Source organism: Siniperca chuatsi, linkage group LG3, assembly GCF_020085105.1.
Source record: "Siniperca chuatsi isolate FFG_IHB_CAS linkage group LG3, ASM2008510v1, whole genome shotgun sequence".
Lineage (NCBI taxonomy): Eukaryota > Metazoa > Chordata > Actinopteri > Centrarchiformes > Sinipercidae > Siniperca > Siniperca chuatsi.
In genome coordinates this window covers 29,168,448-29,182,496 of record NC_058044.1, presented here as the reverse complement: position 1 = coordinate 29,182,496, position 14,049 = coordinate 29,168,448, and the positions used below count along the sequence as shown (strand labels likewise).

General features: G+C 40.3%; 1 protein-coding gene across 4 annotated transcripts in view; it reads right to left on the bottom strand.

The window, feature by feature from the left end:
• Positions 1-4: 4 nt before the first annotated feature.
• The window catches only part of LOC122872830 (integrin alpha-L-like), a 31,059-nt gene continuing 17,014 nt past the window's right edge, over positions 5-14,049 (bottom strand). For 2 of the 4 annotated variants that reach the window (XM_044188828.1, XM_044188827.1), the window contains 11 exons: positions 13,315-13,450; positions 13,132-13,205; positions 9,170-9,284; positions 7,828-7,970; positions 3,552-3,698; positions 3,227-3,424; positions 2,616-2,746; positions 2,231-2,385; positions 1,271-1,437; positions 592-708; positions 5-416 (listed from right to left, as the gene is read on the bottom strand). In XM_044188828.1, the coding sequence (XP_044044763.1) occupies positions 399-416; positions 592-708; positions 1,271-1,437; positions 2,231-2,385; positions 2,616-2,746; positions 3,227-3,424; positions 3,552-3,698; positions 7,828-7,970; positions 9,170-9,284; positions 13,132-13,205; positions 13,315-13,450 (1,401 nt within the window). In that variant the 3' untranslated portion in view covers positions 5-398. Of the gene's footprint in view, positions 417-591; positions 709-1,270; positions 1,438-2,230; positions 2,386-2,615; positions 2,747-2,972; positions 3,154-3,226; positions 3,425-3,551; positions 3,699-7,827; positions 7,971-9,169; positions 9,285-13,131; positions 13,206-13,314; positions 13,451-14,049 lie in introns of those variants that run through there. The other 2 variants (XR_006377313.1, XR_006377314.1) reach the window with 2 other exon arrangements.

Here is a 14,049-nt window from a genome sequence, read left to right as displayed (position 1 = left end):
AAGATTGTCCTTTTGATGCCATCTATTGTACAGTACAGAAGTTACAACTTGGACAATGGCAAATGAGTACATTTCATCAACACTACACCACAAAATATGCATATATATTGGAACGTTAGTGATATACACTGATTATACATGATTACAATTTGTTGACATGAATATGTTGTAAGTAGTGAGTGGCCTCAACATGTGAGACAGGAGCGTGTATTGTACTGTATATGTAGGAATACACAAACAATTGCCTAGATCAGTACGGTGGAATAGCAATATACTCATTATTTTCACTTCATTTTTAAATACAATTATGGTTTTGCTGATTAATTTCAGTTCTTGTCTTGATGCACGCTTCTTTCTTGCTGTTTCTCAGATGTGCATACTTGAAATCCATCTCAAGTTCAGTTCTGAAAGGGAACCTGTAAAACAGTTATAGGTTCTATTCAGGTCACTTGAAAACAGAGCAAGTCAAATAGTTGACCATGCAGACTGAACAAAGAAAGTGATTGTTGTTGGTAAATGGCACACTGATTTTGAAGATACAAATACTGAATACAGACATAGACTGCCTTCTGCTGTAGGCACTGTACACACCTCAGCAACAGCCTGCCTTTTGCTGTCCACGTTCAGGACGGCACTCGCTCTCTCACTGTCAACTTGGAAGAAGTTTAGTCTGATGCTGATCGGTGATGATGTGTCATCCACACATTTCTGCAAGAAAAAAAGAATCATCTGCATATTCTTGAAGAAACATTAGGCAAAATTACTGCAAAATGAATAAACTTGTTAGGATTATTAATACTATCAGTATTTTGCTGATTTGTAGGTAACAATGTAGTTTTAAATTTCTAATAATGTGACAGAAAAGGAAATACACATCAGTTCCAGCAGATGTCCATACTTTTTTAACAAGCATTTAAGTTTGAATGGAAATCATCAGCAGTTTATTATTTTTGACCCAAATATTAACTTGACGACTTAGAAGAGATCCAAATTCAAATTTGAGTTTATGCATGCTCTCATTTTGAAGTGAAGCACACCTTTTAAACTATTTGCTATACGTGTATATTTTAGGAGAATTTCAATTGTGTGGGGAGGGAAAGCAGATGGGGAGCTTTAACCATAGATCCTAGGCAGGATAGTCAAATGGCTTTAACCTTAAATTGGTGGAGTGTGGATTGTGGATTGAAGTGTGTAGGTGGATGGATGGATGGATAGATGGATAGACAGACAGACAGACAAGTAGGTGAATATATTCCTCTGATCTCCATACTGGCATGTAGATGGAGCAGTTGAAGCAGGTGTCTTTATCCCTCAGCTCTAAGGTAGAAGTAAGATTCCTAGCTGTCTTATCAGTTGGACTGAAGAAAGCTCGATGTGTTTGTCTCATCGGATCCACGTCGAGCGTGTACGAGATGTTTAGTCCTGAGTTCATTGCCCCTGCAAAGGCATCCAATTAGCCAGAGACACAAACTGATGAGATGAGCAGCAACATCAACTGTTAAGGAATCAGATTTGGGACTTTATGAAAATGATTGGGGTGGGGAGGGGCAGCTGAATCTTATATTTCATTTTATAAAAAAAAAAAACCAAGGCCCTGCCCAGCATTATAAAGAGTAACTTAACACCAGGCTGAAAAGCAGTGTTTTGCTGCCCTCTTGTTGGAGGTTTAAAACCTGTTCCACCTGTACCAAGTGTACTTTGTGATGTCATGGATTACTGGAGTACACCTGTACATCACTGCAGCAAGGTGAGAAATTAAACCACTGGAGGTCAGCAGAAAAAAGATTTTCAGGGGGTGTTAATTACTAATTAATATTTTTTGCCCCTCCCCTTATCTTAGAACCCCCCAAATATCACAACATAATAGCAAACATAACAAAATTGGTGATTATTCCAACCACTCTGTATTTTTTTATAAAGAGCTGCCAAATAAATGGTTATTACAGCAACCAAATGAGTGAACAGCTTTGTGGCTATTGATGAATTTGAGCCCTCCAATATTTTTGCCACACCTCCAGATTACAAATAATAAAAATAAATGTGAATTAGATCAGATGATGCTGATATAGCATTATACAAACTGAATGAGACCAGATGTCTGACTGTCCTTCATAATGAAACCAACATGGCCAGGAGTGTTGGAGACTCTTGTTCCAGAGAGCCCCCTTTTCTCACCCCTAACCACTCCCACATAATATTCGTACAGTCCCTTATTGGGTCAGGTCCCTACCTTCTTTGCTCTTTGTTGTTTCTACCATTTCAAAGCAGGCTGTTAAGGTAACCAATGGTAAATTTTCATCTGTGCCCGGGCAGACAATTTTATCAGTGCTTATGTTCTCAGGTTGAAAAGACAGATGAGCCAAGACATTAAAGACTGGCCTGGACCTGAAAGACATTGATTAAATTGATTAGGAATTGATTATTAAGACACAGGGTGACGGTATACTAATGCATAAATTGAATAAAGGGGAAACAAGCCTCACAACATCAGCCCATGATTTCACTTTACTCACTGTGTTCTGGCAAATCCATGGATGAATTAGTTTGAGATGGACGCCATTTTCAGTTTGTTTTGTACATACACTACTTACCTACATTCATATAAATATTCATACCTCAAGACAACAGCCATGCCCTGTGATCCGACCACAATATCTGGGAGTCCGTCCTCTCCGAGGTCGATGTCCCCATCAATGGCCTGTCCAAAGAATCTCAGCTCAGGTTTTATTTTCTGTCCCATGATTCTCTGGAATAACAGAAGTTAAGACAACTGAAACAGTGCATGATTTGCACACATATTAGAAGGTACTTATTAGAGATGAGGTGGAGGCAAATGGTGCATGTTTTAAGCATTATTAAAAGCTGAACAATAGCCAATATTAAGTGCTAGTATTTAATATTTTTAGTTTTTGTGCAGGTTTCCTCTAGAGGTTTTTACAGATTATCACTCCTGATGATAGTCATATCCTCACCTCAGTCATATCAACAGGATGGCTTCCAAGGTTTAGTCTATAGCCATTTGACAAATTGGCAAATAAGGACATATGTCTAAGCCTGATGATGTTGATGCTCTACTGATTGATGTGGAAATGTATCCTTTTCACTCGCCTGCTGCATGGTGAACAGTCAGGAAATCTGCAGCTGTTTTCTCATCTAGAAGGATAGCAATCTTTATTTCTCTGAAAAATTTGATAGTGTGTCAGGGTTTTTTTTTTCTCTGTCTCACCTGGCTGAAATAGCTGCATATCCCTCTGTCTCTGTCACCAAGGTAGATGTACACAGCCCCCCTGTTATCATCCTCAAAGGGGGCTCCAACAGCGACGTCTCGGAGTCCATCTCCATTCAGATCTGCAAGACTGGATATGGTGGTGCCAAATCTCCCCATAGATGGTGCAGTCACATTCAGTTCACTTTTCAGTTGCATCTGTGGGAAATAAGAACATAGGTTAATCAAGTTAATTGATTAAGAAAATAAATGCATTCATTTTCTCTCACTAGCTTCACGAGAGCTTAGTGTGTCACACTGAATCTGAGCCTTTATCACAGCCCACCTCATCAGTCAGTGTAAAGACGTAGATCTGTCCTTTTCTCTTCTCCTGAGGCTGGTAAAACAGTGGAGCTCCTACCAGCAGGAAGTCAGTGTTGCCATCTGAGTTGACATCTACTGAGCACAGCTCGGCACCAAAGTAGGAACCAGTCTGAAATTGTGTGGGTTACAAATGAGGATTTACATAATTTAAATTGAAAAAAAGATACACTAACTTAACCATGACGAAAAACCCCCATGTATAGTATTTTATATCCAAGATAAAAGTGCTCTGTGCTAATCCCACTGCATTGGTCTTGACAAGCAGTATGTTCTCAGCAAGATTTCCTGTCTTCAGTCAGGGTTGTCCTCTGTCCCCCTTACTATTTCTTTTATCGCTGGAGCCACAATAAAGGAAGCCGCATACAGGATCATGAACCAGTCAACATCAACGACACATCCCATTTTATTATTGTTTTATGCGGATGATATTTTAATTTTTTTTTGTAATCTGCCAAGTTGAATTCCCCCTTTGTTAAGACTATTTGACAGGTTTTGAAGTATTTCAGCATATAATATTACCTGGTGTAAGTCAGCATTACTACCCCTACATGAATTGAGTGGTCACACCTCAGATAATATCCCAACAGTTTCAAATTTCAGGGATTAATCTGACAAATTCTGAGTGGTATTCCAGGTTCTTTTTCCTCTTCCCATGGCAAACATGGCTGAATCCAGGCTCTAGAGCTGCTTGGCATAAAATTGAAGAAAACTCAGTAGACCACATAATCGCAATGTCTACGGTTCGACTTCCAGCCTAGAGACATTTGTTTGGGGCCCTCTCCCTCAAACTTTGCAAATTTTGTTTTGTTATTTTCTTTTACTCTCTTACTAAAGCACATATTACTTGTGACAGTAATACACTCATCAACATTGGAAAAGTAAGTGCAGTGGACCTTGAGATGATCACTGCTCACGGCATCTCCCGTCCTGACAACCAGATCAGCCGGGCCAAATGTCACCACAAGTGGTGTGACCAAAACAGGAAGAGAGGAAAGAGATAAGGGTTAAGCTAACCCAGGTCGGACCTAAAGTTATTCCACTACCCAGTCTACTCCTGTCTAATGTATGGTCGCAGGAAAATAAAATGGATGAGACAAGACTCAGGCTAACTCAACAATGGGATATCAGAGACTGCTCATCTTTACTGAGACCTGGCTGCATCACAACATCCCAGATGAAGCTATCGCACTCGACGGGCGGATCTTGATGCGTGCTGACAGAACACAAGACTCCAGTAAAACGAGAAGAGGCGATCTCTGTGTTTACATCAATGATGCTTGGTGCTCAAACGCAGTTAAACTGGATGGACATTGTTCCCCAGATGTGGAATTTTTATTGTTAAGATGTCAACCATATTATCTGCCCAGAGAATTCACCAGTGTTTTTATTGCTGCTGTTTACATTCCTCCAGATGCAAATTTTAAAAAAAGCACTTCAGGAACTGTATGAGGTCCTCAGCAGTCACATGACAAAACAACCGGATGGTATTTTTATTGTAGCTGGTGATTTTAATCAAACAGACCTCAGAACTATTTTACCTAAAATCCACCAGCATGTCCACATCCCCACCAGGGGAACAAATACACTGGACCTTGTGTACACAAACATTTCTGGCAGCTACAAAGCTCTCCCTTGCCCCCATTTTGGTTAATCAGACCATATTTCCCTGCTTCTCCTGCCTACTTACACCCAGCTGATAAAAAGGGTCAAACCATCAGTAAAAACTGTTGTAGTAAGTGTGGACAGATGAAGCTACAGCAGCTCAGGACTGTTTTGAATGCAGACTGGCTCATGTTCAGAGATGCCGCCACCCAGGAGAACCACATCAATCTTGAGGAATATACATCATCAGGGACATCATACATCAGCAAATGTGTTGATGATGACAAAGACAATAAAATCATTCCCCAACCAGAAAGCCTGGATGAATGGAGAGGTGAGGGCTCTACTCAGAGCCAAAAAAGCTGTTTGAGGAGCAAAGCAAAGCTGAGACATCAGGAGAGACTGAAGAGAGACCTCAACCAAAGATATGTGACAGGCGATCAAAAACATCATAGGCTACAAAAGCAGGAGTGTGTGAGACCATGTTACCAGATGAGCTAAACATATTTTATGTTGTTTGTTGATTTCAGCTCAGCATTCAACACAATCTCCCCCATGAAACTGATTGGAAAACTTGGGCACTCTGGGCTTGAGTACCACACTCTGTAATTGGATATTGAACTTCCTTACAAACTGACCCCAGACAGTTCAGATTGGTGGTCACACCTCCTCCACTCTAGTGCTCAACACTGGAGCCCCCAGGGCTGTGTGCTCAGCCCTCTCCTGTTCGCTGTACACCCATGTATGCTTCCAGCATCTGTCCCAGTCCGTAAATGCTGACATTCTGCATGGAAGCTAAGGTTCTGCCGTCAGTTGTGTGGTGAGAACGAGATTTGGGGTCTAGCCAGCACTTGTGGAGCTCTTCAATGTATGGCTGGGAGGGTGGCACAGAAAAAGCAGCCTGCAGCGGGACCCACCTAAAGAATGCACTAGCTGGACCCACCTAAAGAATGCACTAGCTGGAGTGCCTGCCGTTGGTGCCTCGTCCAAGCCTAAGCGTGCCAGCGCCATACGGACCACTGGCTTAACAGTGGCTTGAGCAGCCTCCAAGCCTGGCCCGGACCCGCTTTCCGTTTGCTGGGAACAGGTGTCAGCGTCTAACAAAAACAGGAGGCCAGACGACCTGCTTGGGTGGAATCCTTTACTTCTCCCTGTCCAGGTCTGTGCTTGCACAACTGGCTACAAGAAGCCCTCGTAGACAGGGCATCCTCATTCCATCCTGGTGGGGTAGCGGGCTGGGTTGGAGCCCCCCTGCCTGGCTGAAGGTTAAGGAGCAGATCTTTAATGTCAGCAAACTCTGAGGCTAGTGTGTCGACTTTAGCTGCCAAACAATCTACTTTCTTGGCCTTTTTCCTAGGAGGGGCACCTTCCAGTGGGGAGCGACTATGCCTACTCCGCGCACTAGAAGCTACACCAGATGGAGCCAGCTGGCCTTCAAGCTGCAGTCCTTCCACCTCAGCTAGTCGGGCTAGCTTCAGTTCCAGCTGCATGAAACTGCAATTTATGCATTGACTGTCAGACAGCCCCTCCACCAGGTGTGTAACACTGAGGCATGTGTGGCATTCATCATGGCCATCGGTAGCTAGCAGTAGAGCCATGCAGGAGTGACAAACGTGTCAATAACATGGTGGGGCTTTACTTACTTTCACGTTTGTTAATTTAATTTACAAATAGGTTACTTGGGAGTGGAAGCACTCGTTAGTAACAGAGATCAGGGTGAAAACCACTCCCTCTCTTAATAACAAGACATTAGTGAACTAGTACTGCTAACTCAAAAATGGGGAGCGAATAATTTGCCTCTTTACCGTAAAGGCAACGAAGCACCTCTACAGCAATCACAACAAAGGAAGTTTTACCCACAAGTGAAGCCACTTACTGGGGAGCCGTCGCTCTTTTATCAAAACTAAGGAGGTAACTTAAACGCTTCATCAAGCGTCAGGGAGCAATAAATTAACTACAACTAAGAAGTATGTCTTCCACTATCGAGAAAATGGCATTGACTACTCCAATGCAAGCTTGCTGATCACTGCCAGCGCAAACACAAAAGGTTTTAAAGGAGACCCGAAAACAGGCTGTTCTTATAAAAGCAACTTAACTCTTTAACTCTAACAAAGGGAGAGCACTTACCTCGCCAGCCTAGCTTCAGAGCTGGCCAGATACCTGCTTTAGCCTATCTGTAACATTAGGTGCTGTGAAAACACTAATAGCTAGGAGTTAGAAGTGTAACCGTGATTTTCTAATTGCAGCCCTTGGAGGACGAAACCGTAGCTCCAACCATGCGGTTGCAGGGCTTCTAGCAAAAAGTAAGTTGGCTATCATCTTCCTTCAGTTCAACCTGCATTTGCAGATTACCTGTGAGAAGATACAAGGGACATTTTTCATGATGACGTGGGCTTATATACGCTACACCCTACGTCATCCCAGGTCACATGTGACTTTGTTGATATTAAATACTCAACCTGCGTGTGCGCTAGACAGATAAATGAAATAGAACTATTAATTTCCCATAATGGAGCCAAAATGGTGTATACTACTTTTTGCGTTTCAAACCATCTCAGTCATTCAAGTACAAGAAATAATTCTTTTCAGAATATGTATGATAAAGCAGATCAAACTTTCTCAAGACTGTTACCAACCTGATCCCCATTTATTCTTTGGGCTGCGGTCCAGTTCTTAGAATCTTGTGTGAAAAGTATGACCTGTCCCACATGCTCAAATCTTGGTGCACCCGTGAAATACAGAGGAGCTTTATTCTTCTCTCCAACAGAAATGGAGTATCCTGCAACAGTGTCAGTCACATATTACAATTGAAATGTTCACTCACATCAAATAGTATATAATATATATGTATATAAGAGTTAAAATGCAGTGAAGGAAGTTTTCAGTTTCTAAAATCATGTTCAGTTTTAAGAAACCTAATGCTATTGTCTTATTATGAAGGGGTTGTATGTAGACTCAGTTTATGATCCCATCTATTTACTACATTTACAATAGAAATCTTAATCCCGTGCTTTAGGTTGGAAATTGAAAGAGGTGATTTACTGAGGCATATGTTTTTTATATTTGTTTTGGTGGAAAGAGGTTGTGTGGCTCAGGTCTGTTTGGCAACACCTGAAGTTGCTTGATGACCTCCTTGATCAATTCTTCATATATGTTTACAATATATGATTTTGTCATCATGATTGTCAATACTGTAATTTTATTATGTTGGTGTGTTCATGACATATATTGTAGAAAAGGTTTCAGTCGTAGTCATCTGGACACTGTTTTCAGAATCAAGACGTTTCGGCTCCCATCCGGATGTCATTCTCAATTGTGAAAAAATGGAACGGGAACTCAGAAATTTAAGCTACTCTGTGTTACATAAGCCCTGCCCTCAGGAAGGAGTCTACGTGAGTATCTGTTGATTAGCTAGTTTCACCTGAAACTGACCTAATTGTTTCCATGATGGCCCAGTAATCAGTAATCAGGCCTATTGTTTTCTGGCTGCACCTCCCTCATCACTGCTAAGTACCTGATTAGCATATGATTGGCGTGACCAAGGTGCCAATACACTGTGGTAAACTTTGGGCAGATTGAATCTCAGACCACCATTTCTGTTCAAAGAGGGGTTTTCTTTTTTCACAAAAATGGCTTCCTTGACACCCCGTTCAAACCAACTCTTCTCTCTACTTAGAATCTTCACCTTGCTGTCTTCAAATGTGTGGTTTGTAGCTTTTAGATGCAATCCTGAGTTAGCGTGTCGTCTGTGCTGATAAAGTCTTTTGTGAAGTGGCTGTTTAGTCTCACCTATTAGCCCCCCTAGGTAAATTTGTGATTTGTGATATTGGGCTATATAAATAAAATTGACTTGACTTGACTTGTCAAGCATCACCTAGAATAAAATAAAATAATATACCAATATCTCAAGCAAAATAAAAAAAGTTTAATAAAGAAGCACATAATCAGAAAAGAAAGAAATAACTTTATGTACAATACCCATGTAGGAGTCCATCTGCATGTGTGGATCTTTTTTGTGTTTGTTTTGTTCATGAAGGTCTTGGAAAGAACCACGCCAGCTGTTTGATCCCACTGAACCCAGGATCAAGGTATCCTGTTGACAGAAATGTGCAGGTCTGGTCAGAGCACAGAAAGGAGTGGAGCTACCAACAGTAGTTAGGAGGTCAACAGATCAACTGACTAGTCTGACTTGCTGCAGTCAGACTACTTTGATCGTGGCTGATTGGTCCAGTGAGGCAGCAGAGAGGATATCATTGAACAGACTTGCAAAAATCAAGAAGATCAAGCAGAGACCATGTTGTCCCCATGCTAAAGTGCTAAATATTACATTAGCATGTTGACATCCAATTGCCATCAAGGTTCCCAAAGAAATCATTTTCCAGGACATTGTCCAGGAGTTTTTCTTGACAATACAGGACAGCACTTGCTCACAAACGCTCATATATTTTATCTGTAATCCTAGTATTGACACATTTAACCCCAATTTTATTCCTCCTTTTTTAATGATGCAGGGTTTATGATGAAGTGTCTCGGGTTCATTACAGGTGACAGCTACACCAATACTGCTAACTGTACAATAAGGTCGTCTGGCCTCCTCTTTTTGTTAGACGTGATCAGCACTGGTATGTTGTTGTTTTTTACTTACAAAGCTGTTACAATACTCTCTCCAAACAAGGGCTTATACACTAGGTCACTCATATGAACTTCAAACCTGGACAAAAACTCACTGTTCTACTTCTGTAACAATTTCAAAATGTAATAAAGTAGTAAATCACACCATAATGTTCACTTGAAGGTGTGTATTATTGTCAAAGCATTGTTTAACAGGTGGTATTGTAAATGGTTGTTACATGCACCCCTAGTAGCCTATAGCTGTGTTAATGTAGATGAATAAAATCTCAATTTTAGTTAAATTTACTTTTGTCAAATAAATAACCACTGACACAACAACAACAAAAAACAGCACAACTCAAGAGTTAAAATTTGACTGGTAAGCTTCATGCAGCAGACCTTTTCCCAGAGCCTTTGTCCAGAGCTTGTTTGGTGGCAAAGCCCATGTCAAACTCTTTTAGAGTCATGAAGCATGAAAGCAAGCTCCTCAGAATGGCTTAAAGCTCTTTTGCCAAAAAAGGCACCATAGGGGCATCGGTTTGAAAGGCTTTAAGAAATGGTATGCATTTTGGTCCTCCTTGCTCCTGTCCTCCTCAAATAATCTCAAAAACGTCCAGTTTACACTTGGGCCATCCATGGATATACTGTATGTAGGAGCTTGTTTGGATCAAGTAGAGGTAGAGAATTCTTCATTCTCTCAACAAGCTTCTGTGCTTGGGTGTGTCCCATAAACTGGGAGTCCAGGTAATCCACGACCACCTTCTTTTCTCTCTCACTCCAGTAACGAACAACTACATCAATCTGCCTGGTCTGAGTAACTTTATTGAGACATTCATCAAATGAGATGATGTAGCAGTGTGACTGTCTGATGTCTTTCACTAGGTTCAGTCAGATACGCTGCTTTTGTTGGACACATGAATTTTTTTGGCAATCTCACTGTCAGGAAACAATGTAGCCAAATCTGGGCTAAAAATGGGAAAGGGTCATTTTTAGCACCAAGCAGATCTCTGTAACTAAAACAGCTTCACTTAAGAAATTAGTTCCAAGTTGGGTGCAACATGGGGTGGAGTCACACTCTCAGAAGTTGACGGTTGAACCTCTCTGCTCCCTTGACTCTGTCTCTGCCACTGTTGCCTGCCTGCCAGCTTCAGAATTTGGGGTGGGAGGTTGATTGATGAAATCAGTCATTCGTGGCCCACTGACTTGACTTGACGTGACCTTGTGAACTTTTAACAGCAGACATGCCCATGTTGCCTACATCAAATGTTTTCTTGCATGTCTTGCAGTATGCCCGGTGTACATGACCTGCCAAATGTCCTATCCAGTCCCTGAACTCAGGATTGTCCTTCTATTTATCTTTAAACATACACCTCCTTGACATTCTGCCCTGCCTCACTTACTTCTGTAATTAGAAATATATCATCTAAATTAACCATTATACTATCATATATTTTCTACTACATTTTCTATTGCCATGGCAAAGTTTCACATAGTTTCACAAAGTTTCTGCTTGGCGTCTAGTAAAGTCACTTTGAAGTGTCATACTTCATATTACAGCTTATTTTACCAAGAGTCCAGTTTCAAATAAAATATGCTATAGGCTACAGAGGCGATCTGAGTGACGGGATAATATACAATTAAAAATTTCCTGGATAACAGATTATTTCCAGTATATATACTGGTCATTTTAATCAATTTCCAGGTTTTCCAGGATGCGTGGGAACCCTGATGATGCATTGAGGTGTTGAGGTGTCCATTTATAGTAAAGTTCACTGTCAACAAAGTGAAATAAGACATGTTTTAGTTACACATCTCTTTTTATGAACAAGAGCAATGTGTAACACTCGAAACATAAAATAGTTTACATATAACATGTATGTTAGACAAATAAATAGTCCTATAATAACAACAAAAAATCATATAATCTGCAGTTTAGTCTTTGAGCAGACTGCGCATATCCCAAAGGAAATTTTTTCTGCTCACAACAGTCTTATTTAGAGCTTACTGAATTCTGACCTGTTTCTCCTAAAACCCTTTTGGAGAAATAAGGAGCAAAAGAATAAATCAATCCAAGACAAATGATCCTATCCTGTTATTTGAGAAAACAGAAACACAAGAAAAGCAGGATATCTTTTGCTGTGCTTGTAGTTGAGTTGAGACTTGAATTTGATCATTTAGACAAATTTCTGATATTGTGCAGGCTCATTTATAAGCCAGTTGAGTTTTCTTTTGGATCTTACTGTTATCTCAAGAGCTGATTATTTCAGACAAGATCAGTGCAGTGAGAGAGAAAAAAAGTGCATTTTAATATCTTAAATTAGGATTGGACTGAGAGAAGAGGAAGGCTATTTCTCAGGAGGTGAATTTAAGAAGTATGAGACAATGGTGAAAATCTCATATTGATGTTAAATTGAGCTCAGTTATGTCTAGGAGAAATAGTCCAGACAAGAAGAGATGTTGAATTTTCCTTTCCTCTGATATATGTGTACATGCTAACTGTACATTTTAACTGTTAACATGTAAATGGGTTTATAATGGCGGTCTTCTGGGAAAATGCTTTTTGGGCTGCATGGGATTCTTTTGTTTGTTTCAGTATCGCAGTTAAATTACTATGATAAATTAGCAAACAGTCCTTTTGATTTAGGTAACTTGCGCCACTCTCAGGCCATTCTATACCTTCTCAGTCCATGGGGACTTCGCTTGGGAACCAGAGGGTGGCTGGATCAAGTCCAGCATGGACCAGTAAGTACGGAGGGTGGACTGGTAGCTGGAAAGGTGCCAGTTCACCACCCTGGGTGCTGCTGAGGTGCCCTTGAGCAAGGCACAGAACCCTTAACTGCTTGGGGCGCCTGACTGTGTGGCAGCCCCATCACTCTTTACCCAGTTTGTGGGTCTGGCTGTTTAAAAAATGGGTTATTAAAAAAACAAATGCTTGAGGAACAGCAAGTGTATCAGAGAAGTGAGATAATTCTCCAGTGTGAACAGATTGTTTCAGTTGAGCAGTTTGTCAGGGCGCAAAGTTTTTAACCCATTTAAGACCTGAAGATATTGCTGAGGTAAGTTCTTCAATCATGCCATGGCAGATAAGTATGACAAGTCCAACAAGGGTGTCGTCTACCACATAACCTGACTTAATTAATATTTTATGAAACTGTTGTTAACTGCATGCATACTTTTTATGAACATGATCAAATACTTTTCTGTCTAAGGGTACTGTTTACCTGCACCTGTACGAATGGTTAGCAAGCACTGTGATGATTGACTATAGTTATGGGTAAAAGATGTAGATTTTGAATGTGTCCAGATTTGTTCTTTTTGACTTTACTCACCTTGTAGAAGACAGCACTGAATCCACTCTGAGACATTTCATTAGTCATTTCTTCTGCCCGAGCCACTTTGGTACCTAAATATAAAGACAGCGTTTCATGTTACAATTGCAGGGGCACACCAGGACGATAAAATGGATTTTTGTAACATTATTGCACGAAGAGGGAAAAACAATTGAACATCACCTTCCATGTTAAAGATCTTTATTTGAAAGTTTTCCAGTATTCCTGTGAGTCCGTCATAGTTCTCAATTTTGAAGGCATATTTGTCTGTTGGATCTGAAGCAATGGCTGTAAATTTATCCAATGTAGCATCTCTGACCTGAAACCAGAATGCTGCTTGAAATTATGAAATACCTCCAAGTCTGATGTCAGCAAGATAAACAACACAATTTTGCACAATAACGGACTCAAAACTAGAGTCAATAAAAGTTTCACAATTTAAGGTTGAGATCACCCTTATAGACAAACTTAAAATGTTCCCATGTTGCTAAATGTACGTCTGAACTATTATTTTTTTCTGAGAAGTATGTATGGAAGCGTAAACGGGACTATATTCAAATGATAATGCAAACTTGTTTGATGAAAATGTAAAATAATTCCACAATAGCATTATAATTTTCCACACGTGTATGTGTTATTTGAGAAAAATTTTTAATGAAAATGCAATAATCCAATGATCATTTTCAGTTTCACATACTTCTATGGGAGCTCTATGATACATACATACAAGTATGTGAAAATTGGATTTCTGCATTTTCATTTTTACTCAAATAACACATACACATGTGGAAAATTATAATGCTATTGTGGAATGACATTTTCATTTCATCATTGACGTTTACATTATCATTTGAATATAGTCCCGAATACGCTTCCATAAGTATGACTGTGTATCATCCGAAGTGAACAGATCAGTTC